This window comes from Mustela nivalis (assembly GCF_964662115.1).
Source record: "Mustela nivalis genome assembly, chromosome: 11".
Classification (NCBI taxonomy): Eukaryota; Metazoa; Chordata; class Mammalia; order Carnivora; family Mustelidae; genus Mustela; species Mustela nivalis.
The window spans coordinates 64782987-64800302 of NC_139030.1; the positions used below are offsets into that span (position 1 = coordinate 64782987).

Consider the following 17316-nt stretch of genomic DNA (forward strand, 5'->3'; position numbering starts at 1 on the left):
AGTTCAGCTGAAAACCTGAGATATCTAAAGCTTTGATGGAGGTGTGGACACATGTTAACAATGAATAGACTAGTTATTTAGGGAATTCCCCTGTGACTTAGACATGTATGGGAGCCTTTTAATAATGAAGTATATAAATATAATAATGTAGTACATAATAGACTGAAGAAGCCATTCAGTAATGAGTAGGTAAATATAATATCATCATGAAAAAGTGAATATAAAAAAGGGTGCTTTTGGGGGAGAATGCAGCAATTAAGCTGAACTGATTATACTTTAGTAGACTGGTAAAAGCATTTAAGGTCACAACTTCTCAAGGTGCCTTCATCCATGTTTATACTACACCTGTGAAGACTATGACTATATATCTTGCGGGTTATGTTTTTAAGATAAGAATTTGCCATCTATGAACACTAAACCTGTCTTGAAGAAACGAGAAGATAATTTATATGACATAGTTTTTTGTGTTGATATTTTGGAAATTATTTGACTCTTCTAAAAAAATTTTTTTTCAGTCAGTTAATTAACATATAAGGTATTACTAATTAGTTTCAGAGGTAGAGGTCCGTGATTCATCTGTCTTACATAATACCCAGTGCTCATTAATCATGAGCCCTCCTCAGTGTCCATCACCCAGTTACCCCATTCCTTCATCCGCTTCCCCTCCAGCAACCCTTTTTTTTTAAGGAAACTCCTTGTCTTTTTTTTTTTTTTAAGATTTTATTTATTTATTTGACAGACAGAGATCACAAGTAGGCAGAGAGGCAGGCATAGAGAGAGGGAGGAAGCAGGCTCCCTGCTGAGCAGAAAGCCCCATGTGGGGCTCGATCCCAGGACGCTGAGATCACGACCTGAGCCGAAGGCAGGGGCTTTAACCCACTGAGTCACCCAGGCACCCCTCCAGCAACCCTTTGGTTTCCTATGATTAAGAGTCCCTTATGGTTTGTATCTCTGTCTGATTCTGGCTTGTTTTATTATTTCCTCTCTTCCCCTATGATCCTCTATTTTGTTTCTTAAATTCCACATATGAATGAGATCATATAGTAATTGTCTTTCCCTGATTGATTTATTTCGCTTAGCTTACTTACTACACTCTAGTTCCATCCATGACATTGCAAATGAAAAAATTTTCATTTTTTGGTGGCTGAGTAGTATTCCGTGTTTTATATATATATATATATATATATATATATATATACCAACCACATCTTCTTTATCCATTCATCTGTTGATGGACATCTGGGTTCTTTCAATAGTTTGGCCATTGTGGACATTGCTACTATAAATATTAGAGTGCAGGTGTCTCTTTGGATTACTACATTTTGCTGAGTCACAGGGTAGCTCTACTTTCAGTTTTTTGAGGAACATCTGTAGTGTTTTCCAGAGTGGCTGCATCAGTTTCCATTCCCACCAACCATGTAAGAGAGTTCCCCTTTCTCTACATCCTTGCCAACATCTGTTGTTTCCTGATCTGTTAATTTTAGCGATTCTGACTGTTGTAAGGTGGTATCTTTTTGTGGTTTTGGTTTGTCTTTCCCTCATGCCGAGTGATGTTGATCATTTTTTCATGTGTCTTTTGGCCATTTGTAGGTCTTCTTTGGAGTAATGTTTGTTCATGTCTTCTGCCCATTTCTGGATTTTTTTGTTTTTTGGGTATTGAGTTTAATAAGTTCTTTATAGATTTTGGGTATTAGCCCTTTATCTGTTAAGACTTTTGGAAATATCTTCTCCCATTTGGTAGGCTGCCTTTCAGTTTTGTTGACTCTTTCCTTGCTCTGCAAAAGCTTTTTATCTTGATGAGATCCCCAGTTGTTCATTTTTGCCTTTGTTTCCATTGCCTCCACCAATGTGTCTATCAAGAAGTTGCTGCCTCAGGTCAAAGAGGTTGCTGCCTATGTTCTCTCTCTCTCTTTTTTTTAAAAAGATTTTATTTATTTATTTGACAGACAGAGATCACAAGTAGGCAGAGAAGCAGGCAGAGAGAGGGGGAAGCAGGCTCCCTGCCAAGCAGAGAGCCCGGTGTGGGGCTCGATCCCAGGACCCCAGCATCATGACCTGAGCCGAGGGCAGAGGCTTTAACCCACTGAGCTACCCAGGCGCCCTGCCTGTGTTCTCTTTAAAGGGAAATTATTTGACTCTTGATTTTGGAATATACAACCTTTGCAACAAGCACCTCCTTTTTTTTTTTTTTTTTTTTAAGAGTTCCATAGTTCTATGAACAAAATATGTGGAATCATTTTACAGATGTATTCCTTTAATGATATGAAGTTTGCAGGATTTTGTTCTTAAGTTTAAAGTTATTTGGTAGTAGAATGCCTTATATTTTTAGTGTTTAAGTTGAAATTCTGAATAAATACTTAATATTCTTTGTTTTTTTTTTTTCCCTTAGAGCAAAAGATTGCTTAAAGGCCATAATGAAGAGAGTAAATCATAAGGTTCCTCATGTTGCTCTGCAGGCATTAACTGTAAGTAAAAGTCATGTTCTTATTTGACCCAAATTTTAAATGTGTATTTATTTTAGTAAGTTAAGTAAGATAATATCTCAACATTTGTATATTGATTTTTATTTTAATTAATAGCTTCTTGGGGCTTGTGTGGCAAACTGTGGAAAGATATTTCATTTAGAAGTATGTTCCCGTGATTTTGCAACAGAAGTACGTGCTGTGATAAAAAATAAGGTAAATTTTAAAAAGAGAAGAAATTTAAGTCATTAAAAAGTACATTTACTGTCTGTCATTTTAATCATTTTAACTATAATATATAGCATTAATGAAGTTGTATTATGAATGAAATCACTTTTAGCTAAGTTTGAAATGAAATAAATTTCCTGTTCTAAAATTTGGTATTTTCATTCATAGCACCAAAAACTGTTTTCCTTCGAAAAGCATATATACCAGTGATAATAGCTAATCTTTATTTAGAGTTAGTAAGCAGTCACTGCTTTTAAAATTCTACATAAACCGTCTTGTTTAATGCTCTTAATAATCCTTAGAGGTTAGATTCTCTTACCATCCCTGATTTATAAATGCAGAAGCTGAGGCTTAGAGATAAGTTCAGTAACTTATCCCAGGTCATGCAGCTAGTAAATGGCACAGCTAAAGTTCAGATCCAGGTTTCTTGAACTTCAGAGTCCAAACCAACTACTAATGGCAAGGAAAAGAAGACCTTTATTTTAGAACTGGGTTGGGGGGAGGTCTTCACAATAGAATTTCTGGTGCTGATTTCTTTGGGACAGAAACTCTGAAGCTTCTTTTGCTATTAGTGGCAAAAATCCAGAAATTTTTGTTTAATTGATACAAAAACTTAATCTAATATTGAGCATATTTTAAAAAAATAGAAGCAATAACTTCTGAGTATAAAAGATCATCATTGTAATGAAAGTTAGGAATTGATGTTTAAAAGGGTAATTTTATAAGAAACAACTCTATCTTAAAATGAAAATAGGTATTTATGAAGTGCTCATCTAGGCTAGGGTTTGCTGAACTTTAGTTGATGTTTATATAATTAAAGAGAATTTTGGTGGTAATATTCTGTTAAACAATTCAAGTACTTACTTTAACCATTACCTTAACCATGGTTGTATTTCTTTCTTTGCATTGCCTTTAAAAGGCTCATCCTAAAGTATGTGAAAAACTGAAGTCTTTGATGGTAGAGTGGTCAGAAGAATTTCAGAAGGATCCTCAGTTTAGTCTGATATCTGCAACTATTAAATCTATGAAAGAAGAAGGAATTACTTTTCCTCCAGCAGGTTCTCAGGTAAGAGATTCATTTAGATATATGATTGACCTTACACTATTTTGAAGGTATATATATATAAAAGCTAGGCAAGGTCTGTCTTAATCATCCTTTCCCACCTGTACTCTCCAGGTGCCTATCTGAGATAGTGCTGTACATTTAGTAGGTGTTCTAATTGTTGAGTGAATGTGTTTTCTATATATCAGAACTTTGAGAATTGAATCAGCCATAAATAATCTGTTTAATGCTGCTCTAAATCTAGAATCATGCAAAAGGCATAGATGTATGAGGGAGTCCTTATGTTTAAGAAATTTATAGTAAATTTGGAGGGTAGCTATATACATGTGAAAAATAAATTGTAAGTGACACATACAGATGAGGGAGGGGTAGCAAAGACTAGATGTGAGAAGAGAGAGGTTAATACAGACTGGGATGGTAAAGAGGTAGAATTTTTAGACTGGAATGCATTTCAGTAGATAGGAGGGAAGAGGTCCTATTAGGGAAGGAATGATGTCGACAAATTTATGGAATTGAGAAAGCTCAAGACCTGTTTGTTGAAGAGTGAATTTGCCAGGAGTGAACAGTTCGCATACAGATGAGTGGAACTAGAAGACTTGAAATTTATTTTAGGAGATAGGGAAAAGCTTTAGTAGGACAGGGGTGTAGGTAGGGATAATGAGTCACAGAGTGGGCTATTTAAGTATTAGAGAAGAACACTATCTTGAGTTTGCTTCAGTGCCTCTTGCCTTCCACTTAATATTAGGATATGAGCTAGGGAAAGAAACTAAGAGGAGGAGTACTGTATATTTTATTTTAATTTAGACTGTAGACTAAACAGAATCTTTAGAGTTGACCAGAACGGATTCAAGGGGGCATTTGGGGACAAAAATCTTACATGTTATGAAAGCAAGCATTTTTCTGCTCTGTCTTCTGCATGTCAAAAACCTATGTATAAAGAACTGGTTGATGGTTCAGAATCCTGGACATTTCTGTCTTCCATGCCTTTATTTATTTATTTATTTATTTATTTATTTATTTATTTTTAAAGATTTTATCTATTTGAGAGAGAGAGCGCGCACACAGGAGCTGGGAGAGATGGAAAAGCAGACTTCCCACTGAGCAGGGAGCCCAACGCAGGGCTCGATCCCAGGAGTCTGGGATCATGACCTGAGTGGAAGACAGACACTTAACCAACTGACCCACCCAGGCGCTCCTCTTCCGTGCCTTTAAATTTAAGCGTGACCTTCCTAAGTCCTCTGCTGTGCCCAGAGAAGCACCATGGTTTAAGTACAATGAGTATTAAATAACAGCTTAACATGTATTCCTAGAACTGTACCTGTTGTCTCTGTCCACCATCTCTCTTCAGTAATTATCGGCTTTTTGCTGCTGCCTCTCATGGAGCTTGGTGCCCCTCCCTGAATAAAAGACCTTGGGCAGTTGAGATCAGGGAAGTACAGTCAGGAGAGATTCATATTTAAGTACTTTCTCTATGGCATGTTCTGTGTTAGATATTAAGATGGAGGCAAAATGTAAGCCAGTCCATGCCTTTTGTGAGTTTATAGTGTTTTCTTGAGAACTCCGATGTTTTATTTTAGTATTTGAAAACTGCTACTTAAAATTTTTACAAAGAACTTCACTTTTAAAAGAAACTCATCAGTTTTTTAAAAATTAACATGTACGAGTAATTATAGAGCTTGTGTTTTCTTTGAAACGGTGGCTGTGTTCATTTTACTCATACATTACAGACTGTCTCAGCTGCTGCCAAGAATGGTACATCATCGAACAAAAACAAAGAAGATGAAGACATAGCTAAAGGTAAATGCTCAAGCATGTATAATTTAGTGTTGCTTAAAACATCCTTGCTAGAACAATTTATTTAAATAAAAATTCTAATCAAACTGGGTATACTTTTAGTATTTTACCTCAAATCTAGTAGGGTCTGAAAAGTAAGGAAAACAATCAATATGATAAAAGATTGATTTAATTCATAATCCCTGTCAGTAATATGTATTTAATGTCCTACCTTTGGAGAGATTTCATTTCACCTTTTCTTTAATGCCAAAGTTATGAGTCAAGCACAGAAATATGTTCATGGCTTGTCCTATATGGAAAGCTACCCATATTATAATGTCACAATCTGTTTGCTATAAAAATAATAGCTGCTGTATATGACAGACTGTGATAATATGGAATGAGCAAAAACTTTATTTTAAAAAATGTCATGATTTTCTGCCCTGTCCTCCCACATTCCAAGAAAGTTAACTGTGTAGAATTTAATTGGACAAATAAAATATTAACTTCATTTATTCTTATTAAGTATTACATTATTAAACATTTTGTTTTAAACTTTAAAAAATCAGAATTAATTCTGGCTCTCTTGTTTTTTACATTTCAATTTTTCAAATTAGCTATTGAATTATCATTGCAAGAGCAGAAGCAGCAGCATGCAGAAACAAAATCCTTATATCCCTCTGCAGAAATTCAGTTAAATAATAAAGTTGCAAGGAAAGTGAGAGCTTTATATGATTTTGAAGCCGTTGAGGACAATGAACTCACCTTTAAACATGGTGAAATTATTATTGTTTTGGATGACAGGTAAGTTTTATATCTTTATTTCTGGAATATTTTGAAGTTATTAAGTATAATATTCTTTTTTTTTTTTTTAAGATTTTATTTATTTATTTGACAGAGAGAAATCACAAGTAGATGGAGAGGCAGGCAGAGAGAGAGAGAGGGAAGCAGGCTCTCTGCTGAACAGGGAGCCCGATGTGGGACTCGATCCTAGGACTCTGAGATCATGACCTGAGCCGAAGGCAGCGGCTTAACCCACTGAGCCACCCAGGCGCCCAAGTATAATATTCTTTAGAATCCTGGATATTCAGGTCTTTGACTTTGATGTATCTAAATCATAATAGAGCCTTTTCATACCTTAATTTTTTTTTCTAAAATAGAAGTTAGACTAGGTAATATGCGTTCTTTATTGTTTTATATCTTAGATAAAAGGTGTATTAAATAATATTGTTGCTTATCATAGTTGTGAAGCATAAATATTCAGTCATCTGAATCCCTTTACATTGGGAGTTGTGTATATCAAAATTACTGGCAAAGAAAACAACTTTAGGAAGAAATATACCCATATTACCCTTTTTTTTTTCCTTAAGTGCGAGAGAGAGAGGAGGGGCAGAGGGAGGAGAGCATGTGAGAATCTCAAGCAAACTCCATGTCCAGCTCAAACCCTGATGCCGGGCTTGAGTTCACAACCCCAGGGATCATGACATGAGCTGAAGCCAAGAGCTGGATGCTTAACTTGACTGAGCTACCCAGGTGCCCCAGCTATATTATCTGATAAAAGCAACCAAAAGCTATGCTCAGTTCTTCCCCAATTCTTAACGCTACTATACTCTCCCTCACAATTTCGCTCTCATTTAAAGTTAGAGTAAAGAATAGATCTGGGGGGCTCCTGGGTGGCTCAGTGGGTTAAAGCCTCTGCCTTCAGCTCGGGTCATAATCCCAGGGTCCTGGGATCAAGCCCCACATCAGGCGCTCTCCTCAGCGGGGAGCCTGCTTCCTCCTCTCTTTCTCTGCCTGCCTCCCTCTCTGCCTACCTGTGATCTCTGTCTGTCAAATAAATAAAATCTTTAAAAAAAAAAAAAAGAATAGATCTGTTTTACATCTGAAGCTAATATAATATTGTATGTCAACTACACTTCAACTTTTTTTTTTTTAAAGATTTTATTTATTGGGCACCTGGGTGGCTCAGTGGTTAAGCTACTGCCTTCGGCTCAGGTCATGATCTCAGGGTCCTGGGATCGAGTCCCGCATCGGGCTCGCTGCTCAGCAGGGAGCCTGTTTCCCTCTCTCTCTCTCTGCCTGCCTCTCTACTTGTGATTTCTCTCTGTCAAATAAATAAATAATATCTTAAAAAAAAAATAATAAAGATTTTATTTATTTGACAGTTAGAGATTGCAAGTAGGCAGAGAGGCAGGCAGAGAGAGAGGAGGAAGCAGACTCCCTGCTGAGCAGAGAGCCCGATGTGAGGTTCGATCCCAGAACTCTGGGATCATGACCTGAGCCGAAGGCAGAGGCTTTAACCCACTGAGCCACCCAGGAGCCCCTACACTTCAACTTTTAAAAAAGGATAGATCTGTCTCTATTGGGCCTAATTCTGTTTTTTACTTTGCTTTTAAAAGAAGTTGCTGAAATTTAGCAAGGGTGATACCTAACAGCCTGTTGCTATGAACAGAGATTGCAGATGCATTTGATGTCTGTTATAAATAACTTAGTAAGGATATATTAGTCTAATGCATTTTTAAATGAGTAGATATACAAAATGGTTTTACTTTCACACAGTAAATAGTTACTGAGAATATGTTATGTAATGGGCTCTATTTATATAAAAATTGAATGAGGACACAGTTCTGTCTTTTAAAATCTAGACTAATGGGAGTTAAAATCTCTATTGATATTTGTATGAAATGCAGATTGCGAATGCCATGAAAGAGGTAATGTTGGGGTCCAGAAGAGAACAGCTTTGTACCAGGTACAAGCATCTGGGAAAGAAGGCTTAACCAGAGGGTTCATTTCAGGTGAACGTTGGTTTTGACAGGATAGGAAAAATTTTGCAAGAAATCAAGAATAGGAAAAGGAAGGTCTCCTACGCAGTCAAGAAAGTAATCATTTTTCTTCTTTAATTTTTTTTCTTTTTAAATAATCATTTGGAGTGGAACACATGATCCCTGAATGAAAGTAAATAAATATTAAGGTGCAGAAGTAGTGTGGGCTCTGGACACAGTCTGAAAGGTCAGGCTTTTTAGCGTGTGTGTTTTAGTTGGAATATTTACAAAAGAACGTAGATTTATATTTCAGGTACTACTATATAACTAGAAATTAAATTTATAAAATAAATAGAGAATAAACTACAATACGAGTAGTTTTTGCTCTAAGATTCAAATTTTGAGTGTTTTATTTAGTGAGAAAATACTCTAAAATAAATTGCTATTTGGGGCACCTGGGTGGTGCAGTTGGTTGAGCATCTGATTCTTGATTTCAGCACAGGTTGTGATCTCAGGGTCATGAGGTCCAGCCCCATGTCAGGCTCTGCTCCGTCGGAGTCTGCTTCAGATTCTCTCTTCCTCTCCCTCTGTCTCTCCCACTCATGTGCATGCTTGTTCCCTCTCACGCATGCACTCTGTCTCTTTGAAATAAGTAAGTCTTTAAAAAATAAATTGCTACTTACAAGGTAGAGTACTGAGTAATGACACAGGTACTTTGTCACTTATCTTCAGCAGGCCTGTACTACCCTGTGCTGTGATAACTCAGTTCTCTTTTTCTTTTGTGCCTGTTGTGAGTCTTTCATCTTTCATGATGTCATCCCTTGACATCACTGGATGTTCACGTGGCGTTACACTCTTACTGCAGTCTGTAGGCTTGCAGTGAGGGAAGGGTTATGTTGCTGGGCTGCATGTGTCTTTTCACACGTGTTGAAGCACAAAGTCATTGAACAACTTAGACTCTTATAAAACTATTTTCAGTTGAGACTTAACACTGCAAAAGAGAATCTTTTTCTTTATAACTTCTAAGAGAATTCAACATGAATATACTAGAATATGTAGGTTGATTGCTGTCATTTTAATGATAGAATACCCCAATCTTAAAGTTGCTATAGACATGTTTATTAACACCTATAGGTTAAATGTTGTCATTCTAGGTGATGGATTATCACTGGCAAGATTTTTAAGCACAAATGCAAACTGGGATCCTAACATTAAATGGTAGTCTTCGGTTAAAAGGAGGTTCGTCTCGATGATCCTATTCATTGTTTTCATATTGCTGTGGAAATGAAAGCACAAATTAAAATTTTCATATATAGAACTTAAAGTCCGTGGAAGATACATCATTCTTGGACTTCAACTTAAGAACAGCTAATAGAAGAGGGATGCATCTCTTATTTACAGAAGATACCAAAAAGGGATGCCTGGGTGGCTTGGTGGGTTGGGGCCTCTGCCTTCGGCTCGGATCATGGTCCTGGAGTTCTGGGATCGAGCCCTGTATTGGGCTCTCTGCTTGGTGGGGAGCCTGCTTCCTCTTCTCTGTCTGTCTGCCTCTCTGCCTAGCTGTGATCTCTCTCTGTCAAATAAATAAATAAAATCTTTAAAAAGAAGAAGAAGAAGAAGGAGAAGATACCAAAAGAAAATCTTTTCACTTTCCACATTTTTACCTTTATCTCACCACTTCTTATTTGTTCTTTATGTGCTCTTCCAAATAATCAAATAGGATTGGTTGCCTAAATTAAATAATAGGTATTTTAAGGAAATGACCCCCCCACACACAAGATTACCAAGATTTCCACATTTACTATTTGTGTGTTTGTGGTTTTATTCACATGATCATCATATCCATAAAAAGGCATCAGTTATCTTTAGCCATTGTCATTATAAAAGTCAGCAAAGGGGCACCTGGGTGACTCAGTCGGTTGAGCATACAGTTCATGATTTCGACTCAGGTCATGATCTCATGGGTCATGGTATTGAGTCCCATGTCAGGTTCCACACTTAGTGGGGAGTCTACCTGGGATTCTCCCCCCCCCCCCTTAGATAAATAAATCTTAAAAAACAAAAGTCAGCAAATAAGTTGTTTTATTTGAGAAGTTAATGGCCTAATGGGGAGACTCCGGTTTTCATTTATTTTGAGACCTGAAATGAGCCAGGATAACTTAGTTTCTTTTTAGTGTACAAAGTTTTCTGTCTATATTTTAATTTTCTTGTTTATTTATGATGGCAACAGAGCAGATGTCATTTATATTTCCAAAGCCCTAATCTCCTTTGTTTCCTGGCAAATGCCTGTTTAATCCAAAACCCATAGATTTCACGTCTTCTGAGAAGCCTTTACTCTCTGTTACTAGTTTCCAGTAGTCAGGAGTTCTTTTTATGTGCTACTATAGCTCCCTGAACATAATAGCATTGCTCATCCTGTACTGTAATCACATCTCTACATATGTCTCTCCGGCTACATGATTCTGAAGAGGGTCGGTACTTCCTTGGGTAGGAGGAAGGGGGAAGGAGAAAACAAATCCCAGAAGGTAAAGCAAGGTTACATGTTCTTAGTAACAGGAGGGTTGAAAAATACTGCACTAGATTTTCATTCTTTTTTTTTTTTTAAAGATTATTTATTTATTTATTTGACAGAGAGAAAGATCACAAGTAGGCAGAGAGGCAGGCAGAGAGAGAGGGGGAAGCAGGCTCCCTGCAGGGAGCCCTATGCGGGGCTCGATCCCAGGACCCTGAGATCATGACCTGAGCTGAAAGCAGAGGCTTAACCCACTGAGCCACCCAGGCGCCCTAGATTTTCATTCTTGAAGGCAGAAACTCTCCATAAGCTTTGTAACTTCAGTGCTTAACCTGATGTTACTTGTCCCTCTTTGGTAGGTTTTCATGAAGTGTTTGGTGTATAATCAATTAATTGATAGTAAAGTTTCTGTCTTTATCATTTTTCACTCAGCTGTGATTTTTTTCTTAATATAAAAAGCTCTAAGTGTAAATGCTGCATATAATTATCAAATAATTTATGTAAAACATAGTGCTGAATTACTTGATTTAGAAGTTTAAAATTGAACGGTATTTTGTGTCATTAGCATTCCAAAGAATGAACAGATTGTCAGTGGGGGGAATATAGAGCTGAATTAGGGCTAGGTTGATTAGAGCTGAATTAGGGCTAGAACAGCCTTTGGTTGTTTTGCCTACTTTTATGCTTCATTAGAGAGTTTGTAGTAGTGGTTGGGAGGGAAATGATGCTACATTAGTAGGACCACTAGAGAAGGCTACATATAAAATTGTCGATAGGTTCAAATAAAATCCACATGTCCATTTCACAGGTTTGGCTGTTCTGGTTTTATATAAAATTTTCTCTGAGTTCAACTGTCCTTTTTAAAATGGGATGCTTAATTTAAAAAGCATGTAAGAGAATTCCTCATTTTATATAGACATCAGCAGACATGATAGATAACGTATTAGACATCTATATATTAGAATTGTCAGTACATCAATTATTTTCTCATTTTAAGAATTTGGGTGATATATAGCTCACATCTTTGTGGTACTTTTTAAATGAAATGGTATTTCAGAGTTGTAGGAGTTAAATCATCCTCAAGTTTCATTTTTAGGAATGTCTAATTAGTCAAATTTTTGGAGAGGAATAGACAAAATTATCATTTCTACATTCTGTGTTTGTTCATATAGAAAGTTCAAGGAAATCAGTGGACAAATTATTAAAATTGGTAAGAGTTCATCAGGGTTGTTGGATATAAGCTCAACATAACAAAAATCAGTGGGTACTTTAATCGCAGCTATTTAAAAAATATAATAGAAAAAAATTGCTATTCTCAATAGCAATAAAAATTATAAATGATCTAGGGCTAAATCTAATAAAGAAATGTGAGGACTTTTTGAAGAAAGTTAAAAAATTCCTTGAAAGATATGAAGAAATACAACTTCTTTTTTTTTTTTTTAAGATTTATTTTTTTGAGAGAGAGAGCATGAGTTGGAGAGGCGGAGGGAAAGAGAGAGAAAATCCCAAGCAGAGTCTGTGCTGAGTGCAGAGCCCATTTCGAGGCTTGATCCTGGGACCCTGAGATCACGACCTGAGCTGAAACTGAGTCAGAGGCTCAATCGACTGTGCCACCCAGGCACCCCTATGACATATTAAATATAAATGGAGAGAAACACATATTCAGGGTAAAGAAAACTTTAATGTTGTAAAGATTTCATTTTCCCCATATTAAGACATAAATTCAGTGCATTTCTAATTCAAATCCCAATAGGACTTTTTTCAGAGACCTTGAACATGTTTTAATTTTAACATTAATATGGAAATATGAAAGTAGGGTACTTTCCCTGCCAAGTATCAAGGCATATTAATAAGCTGTAGTAAATAAATATATAGATAGTTCAACAGAATGGAATCCAGATCCATCTGCTCATGAACAGATAGCAGCCTGCTGTTTGAAAGATAGGATATCATAAATCAGTAGAAAAAACGATGTACTATGCAATAAATTTGGGGGATGAATGGCTGGGATGAATGGCTCTTTGTAGAGTACAAATAAAACTGACTCAGTTTCACATAGTACATATGGTTTCATTCCAAATGGATTAAAGAGTGGAGTGGGGTGCCTGGATTAAGCTTCCAGCTCTTGGATTCTGCTCAGGTCACGATCTCAGGATTGTGAGATCGAGTTCTGTCCATGCTCAGCTCAGAGTCTGCTTGAGATTCTCTCTCCCTCTCCTTCTGCCCCTCCCTGCATTTAACACACACTCTCTAAAATAAATTAATCTTTTATTTTTTTAAGATTTTATTTATTTGACAGGGAGAGCGAATACAAGCAGAAAGAGGGAGAGGGAGAAGCAGGCTCCCCATGGAGCAGGGAGCCCCATGTCGGGCTCAGTACCAGGACCCTGGGATCATGATCTGAGCTGAAGGCAGCCGCTTAACCGACCAAGCCACCAAGGCGTGCATAAAATAAGTGAATCTTTAAGGGGAAAAAAAAAAAAAGATTTAAACATAGGGAAGAGATAAGAAAGAAAACCAAAGCTACTAAGTGTATTAGAAAACAGATTTGGGAGTTCAGGGATAGAGAATGATTTCTTTTAAGAAAGCTATATAAACCATAAAAGATTGCTAAATTTGATTACATGGAACAAAAAACACCATGCAGTAAAAGAAACTATAAACATATGTTAAAAGACAAGTGACAGTTTGAGAGAAGGTATTTGCATAATTCAGACAAACAGTTGCTATCCAGAATATATAAAGAACTCCTACAGATCCATGAAAAGAAATAGCCCCATGGAAAAGAAAGGTAGACAGAAAAAATGAACCAACAGTTTATAGAAGAGGCGGTCTGAATGGCCAGCAAAACGTGTGGATGCCCCGGAAGGGCAAATGAGCATAGCCTTGAGAGATGATTTCTCTCCTGTCTAATACCAAGTATGGCTTGGACAGTTAACAAGCATGAGGGAAAATGACATTCTCACATGCTGCTGAGGGAAGGAGGATGGTGTATGGCCATAACCACTTAGGAGATTATTTGGTAAAATGGAAAATATTTTAATCCTGAGGCCCAGCAAGTCCACAACTGTGGGTAGGCCTAAAGAATTGTTGCTTGTGTGCCCCAGAATCTAGAATGATCATTACACCAGTCTTTATAAGGTGAAAGAATTTAAGTGCCCATCTGTATGGGGATGGATAAATCAAATATGCTGTATTCGGATGAGGGATCTTTAAAAGGGATAAACAAGATATGAAAATATTAACATATAAAATGTAAAAATATATAATGATTAATGTTTCTATAGACTTTTCTATATGTAACAAAAATACACTTGCAGGAAAACTACATACCAACTTTATGGTAACAGTTTGGTAGGCTGGATGTGGGGTTGGGACTTGGGGTTGTTGATAAAGGGACTTGATTGTGACCTGTAATGTACTTAAAATGTAGAGGAACAAGTGACATTTTTGTACTATATTTTCAGTGATGCCAATTGGTGGAAAGGAGAAAATCACAGAGGAATAGGACTCTTCCCATCTAATTTTGTAACAACTAATTTAAACATAGAGTCTGAGGCAGGTAAGTTAAATTTTAGGAAAGGTTAAACCTATTGAAGTTTTTTACACTTGAGTTTAATCATTCAGTTTATCTTTGTTGATTTTTAAGTTATTTCTGTGCCCATCTTGGGGCTCAAACTCACAACCCTGAGATCAAGAGTCATATGCTCTACCAACTGAGCCAACCAGGTGTGCTGGTTCAATTTTGAGTATAAAGTAGATTGACAGTTAACTTTGTTTTAAATTATTTATAGACAATACAGTTTAATTTCTTACAAATTAAAGGGTTAACTTACTCCAAGTCAATTCCATTATTTTTTAAACTCAGAATTAATGTACATAGGTACATATAGGGCATAAAATAATCTGTGATGACCATGCAGATATTTAATTCAACCTGATTATGGTTTAAGAGGTAGTTTGTGTCTTTAGTATAAAGAACACTGATTTTATTCATCACTGAACCACAGTATCAAGGGGAGTAGGTGGCAGGGTGGGGGCTGGTTGACAAGTGCCAAGTATGATTACAAGGGTTAGGAGTACTCCTAAATTTTAAATTTTTCTTCACCTTGATTTGATTCTAGGGAACTTGAAGTAATAAGGGTAATTAAGACAGTGGGTTCCTGCTTCAGATCTTCTGCTGTCAACCATGCAGAGAAAGCTTCCATTTGTTAGGCAGGCAGGAAAATGGGGGTTGCTAAGTGTAAAGAACAGCTAATAGTATTACTAACAGAGCTCATGATCAGAAATAATGCAGTTCAGTGGTGTTTGAGTACTCATTTATCAGGTATTATGCAAAGTCAGTGGCTTGCACTATTTCATTTAATCCTCATAACTCTGTGAGGTAGGTACGTTTTTTACCCATTTACAGATAAGGAAACTGAAGCTGGGGGTTTATATGACTAGTAGGTGATAGAGCCATGATTCTGAAGTCAGCCATTCTGCTCTTAGACGTACTGACACTGACTCACTGCAGGACATGTCCATGCTAGATTGTATTATCAGTGTTAAAGGAAGAGCTTGAATTGTGAAGGCTGTGTGCATTATGTGTAACATCATCTTTGTATGAGTGGAGCAATGGCATTCCGTTAAAGTAAACTTGAGAGACTTGAAGACTCATGTAAAGACTGTACTTTCCCAGTATTTATACTTTTTATTCCTCTAGTCTGACTCTCTAAGTAGTTGTGAAAATTGAAGATGCCATTTTTAATAACATAAGAAGACCATCCTTGGGGGATTCTGTATGGAAATTTCCCCTTGGCATAGACTAGAGCACCTGAGCTGTAGTTTTAAAAATAAAAACTAATCTAGGTTTTCAGTGTATCCTTATGTTATGTTGAGGTTTGCTCCTTAGACAATGTTTGAAAGTTAGCCAAATATTTGAAACAAGTGGCTAATTGTTGGGACTTAAAAATCCTTTGGTTATAGAGATTTTTTTCCCCGAGGGGTGTGCGTTTTATTGGGAACCATAAGTACTCTTCAGCCAGAACACAATGTCTTCATTCAAAGCTCTCCCATGTCCTACATGGGATTTTTGGGTTAGAGGCAAGGTAGACTTTTATTGTAATTTTATTTTTATCAAAATTTACTTTATTAAAATATAGTTCATTACAGCAACACTCCAGTGAACATTTAAGTTGTGTTCTAGATGTATACATTTATAAATTATCTTTCAGCCTTCTCATTATGAAAGGTGGGGGGGTTGTTTGTTTTCTTTGGCTTTAAAACTTATCAAAGTTAGGTTGAAATTGAGTATTTCTTTGTTCATTTGGGAAATACATTTTTATAGCAAGGAAAGCATAGAAGGAGCTCATATAGTTAACTCTGAATTTAGCTGTTCAGATTACGCTCTACTGTCTTGTGTATTCAGCCTAGTGGTAACCCTCAGTTTTTCAGAAAATGCCTATAATGACAGTTCCCGTTAATATTGCTCACTTGTTCCACGAGAAGGTAAGTTCCATCAGGGCAGAGATTCTTGTCTGTTATACTCAACTGATGTATTTCCAATGCCTGGCTCATAGTAAGGGCTAATAAATGTTTGTGGTATGAGTGAATGAACATATGTAATAATGTGTATTAATTATGAGATGTGATGACTAAAGGGTTTCCTTTTTTTTCTTATGGATAATCACAGGCTACTTACATATTAGTGACTAAAATACCAAAGTACATGCTGAGGAACTTAAAGTTTACTTTGTTTCCATAGCAGCTGTGGACAAATTGAATGTAATTGATGATGAGGAGGAGGAAATTAAGAAATCAGAGCCTGAGCCTGTTTATATAGATGAGGTAGAGTTTTTCTTTTGTTTAATAGTTAAATTATCAATACTTTTAAAAAACCTGTCCTTGAAAATGCTTGGTAAGAGTAATTTTTATGTTCACTGAAATGAAAGCTTTTGAATTTCTAAATATGCATTTACTTTTTTTTAGGATAAGATGGATAGAGCCCTGCAGGTACTCCAGAGTATTGATCCAACAGATTCAAAACCAGACTCCCAAGACCTCTTGGATTTAGAAGGTACTTAGTGAGCGTTAGAGATTAATTTAATGTCTTTTTACTGTTTTAGCAATTTATAATGTCTTAAATGTCTTCTGCCTTGTATTTGCTTCTAGAAATTAAGAGATGTCTGTTGGGAAGCAGACTAGTGTAATAAAATAGTAAACATATAACTTGGAAGATGTTGTTACAAACCTGCCTAACATGTTCAGGAGGGGAGCCTTTATTTTTCTCTAAGCCTGCTAGTGATACTGGCTGAAGAGAGTTGGAATTCAGAAAAGGACAGAATTAAGAATAAGACCATATTAAATTAATTGAGTCAAAGTTTTAGAAATTCTTACTTAGAATTCTCTTGATTTTAAAGGGCGAAATTATACGTGATCGGTATTAACTTTTAATGTAGACATTTGATGCCTGCTGATGTGTCTTTTTAATCCACAAGAAATTTGAAGTAAAAGAAATGTTTTTTCATGCCTTTTTTT

General features: G+C 36.4%; 1 protein-coding gene and 1 long non-coding RNA gene across 5 annotated transcripts in view; one reads left to right on the forward strand and one right to left on the reverse strand.

Moving 5' to 3' along the window:
* LOC309843934 overlaps nt 1–17316 on the reverse strand; it is a 1014078-nt gene that overhangs the window by 126247 nt on the left and 870515 nt on the right. The window lies entirely within an intron of this gene.
* Nucleotides 1–17316, forward strand: part of STAM2 (signal transducing adaptor molecule 2) — a 53115-nt gene that overhangs the window by 20816 nt on the left and 14983 nt on the right. Inside the window, exons 3-10 of one of the 4 annotated variants that reach the window (XM_082689931.1) lie at nt 2390–2465; nt 2580–2678; nt 3610–3756; nt 5481–5550; nt 6144–6330; nt 14265–14359; nt 16544–16626; nt 16768–16855. In XM_082689931.1, the coding sequence (XP_082546057.1) occupies nt 2390–2465; nt 2580–2678; nt 3610–3756; nt 5481–5550; nt 6144–6330; nt 14265–14359; nt 16544–16626; nt 16768–16855 (845 nt within the window). The remainder of the gene's footprint in view (nt 1–2389; nt 2466–2579; nt 2679–3609; nt 3757–5480; nt 5551–6143; nt 6331–14264; nt 14360–16543; nt 16627–16767; nt 16856–17316) is intronic. The other 3 variants (XM_082689932.1, XM_082689933.1, XM_082689934.1) reach the window with 3 other exon arrangements.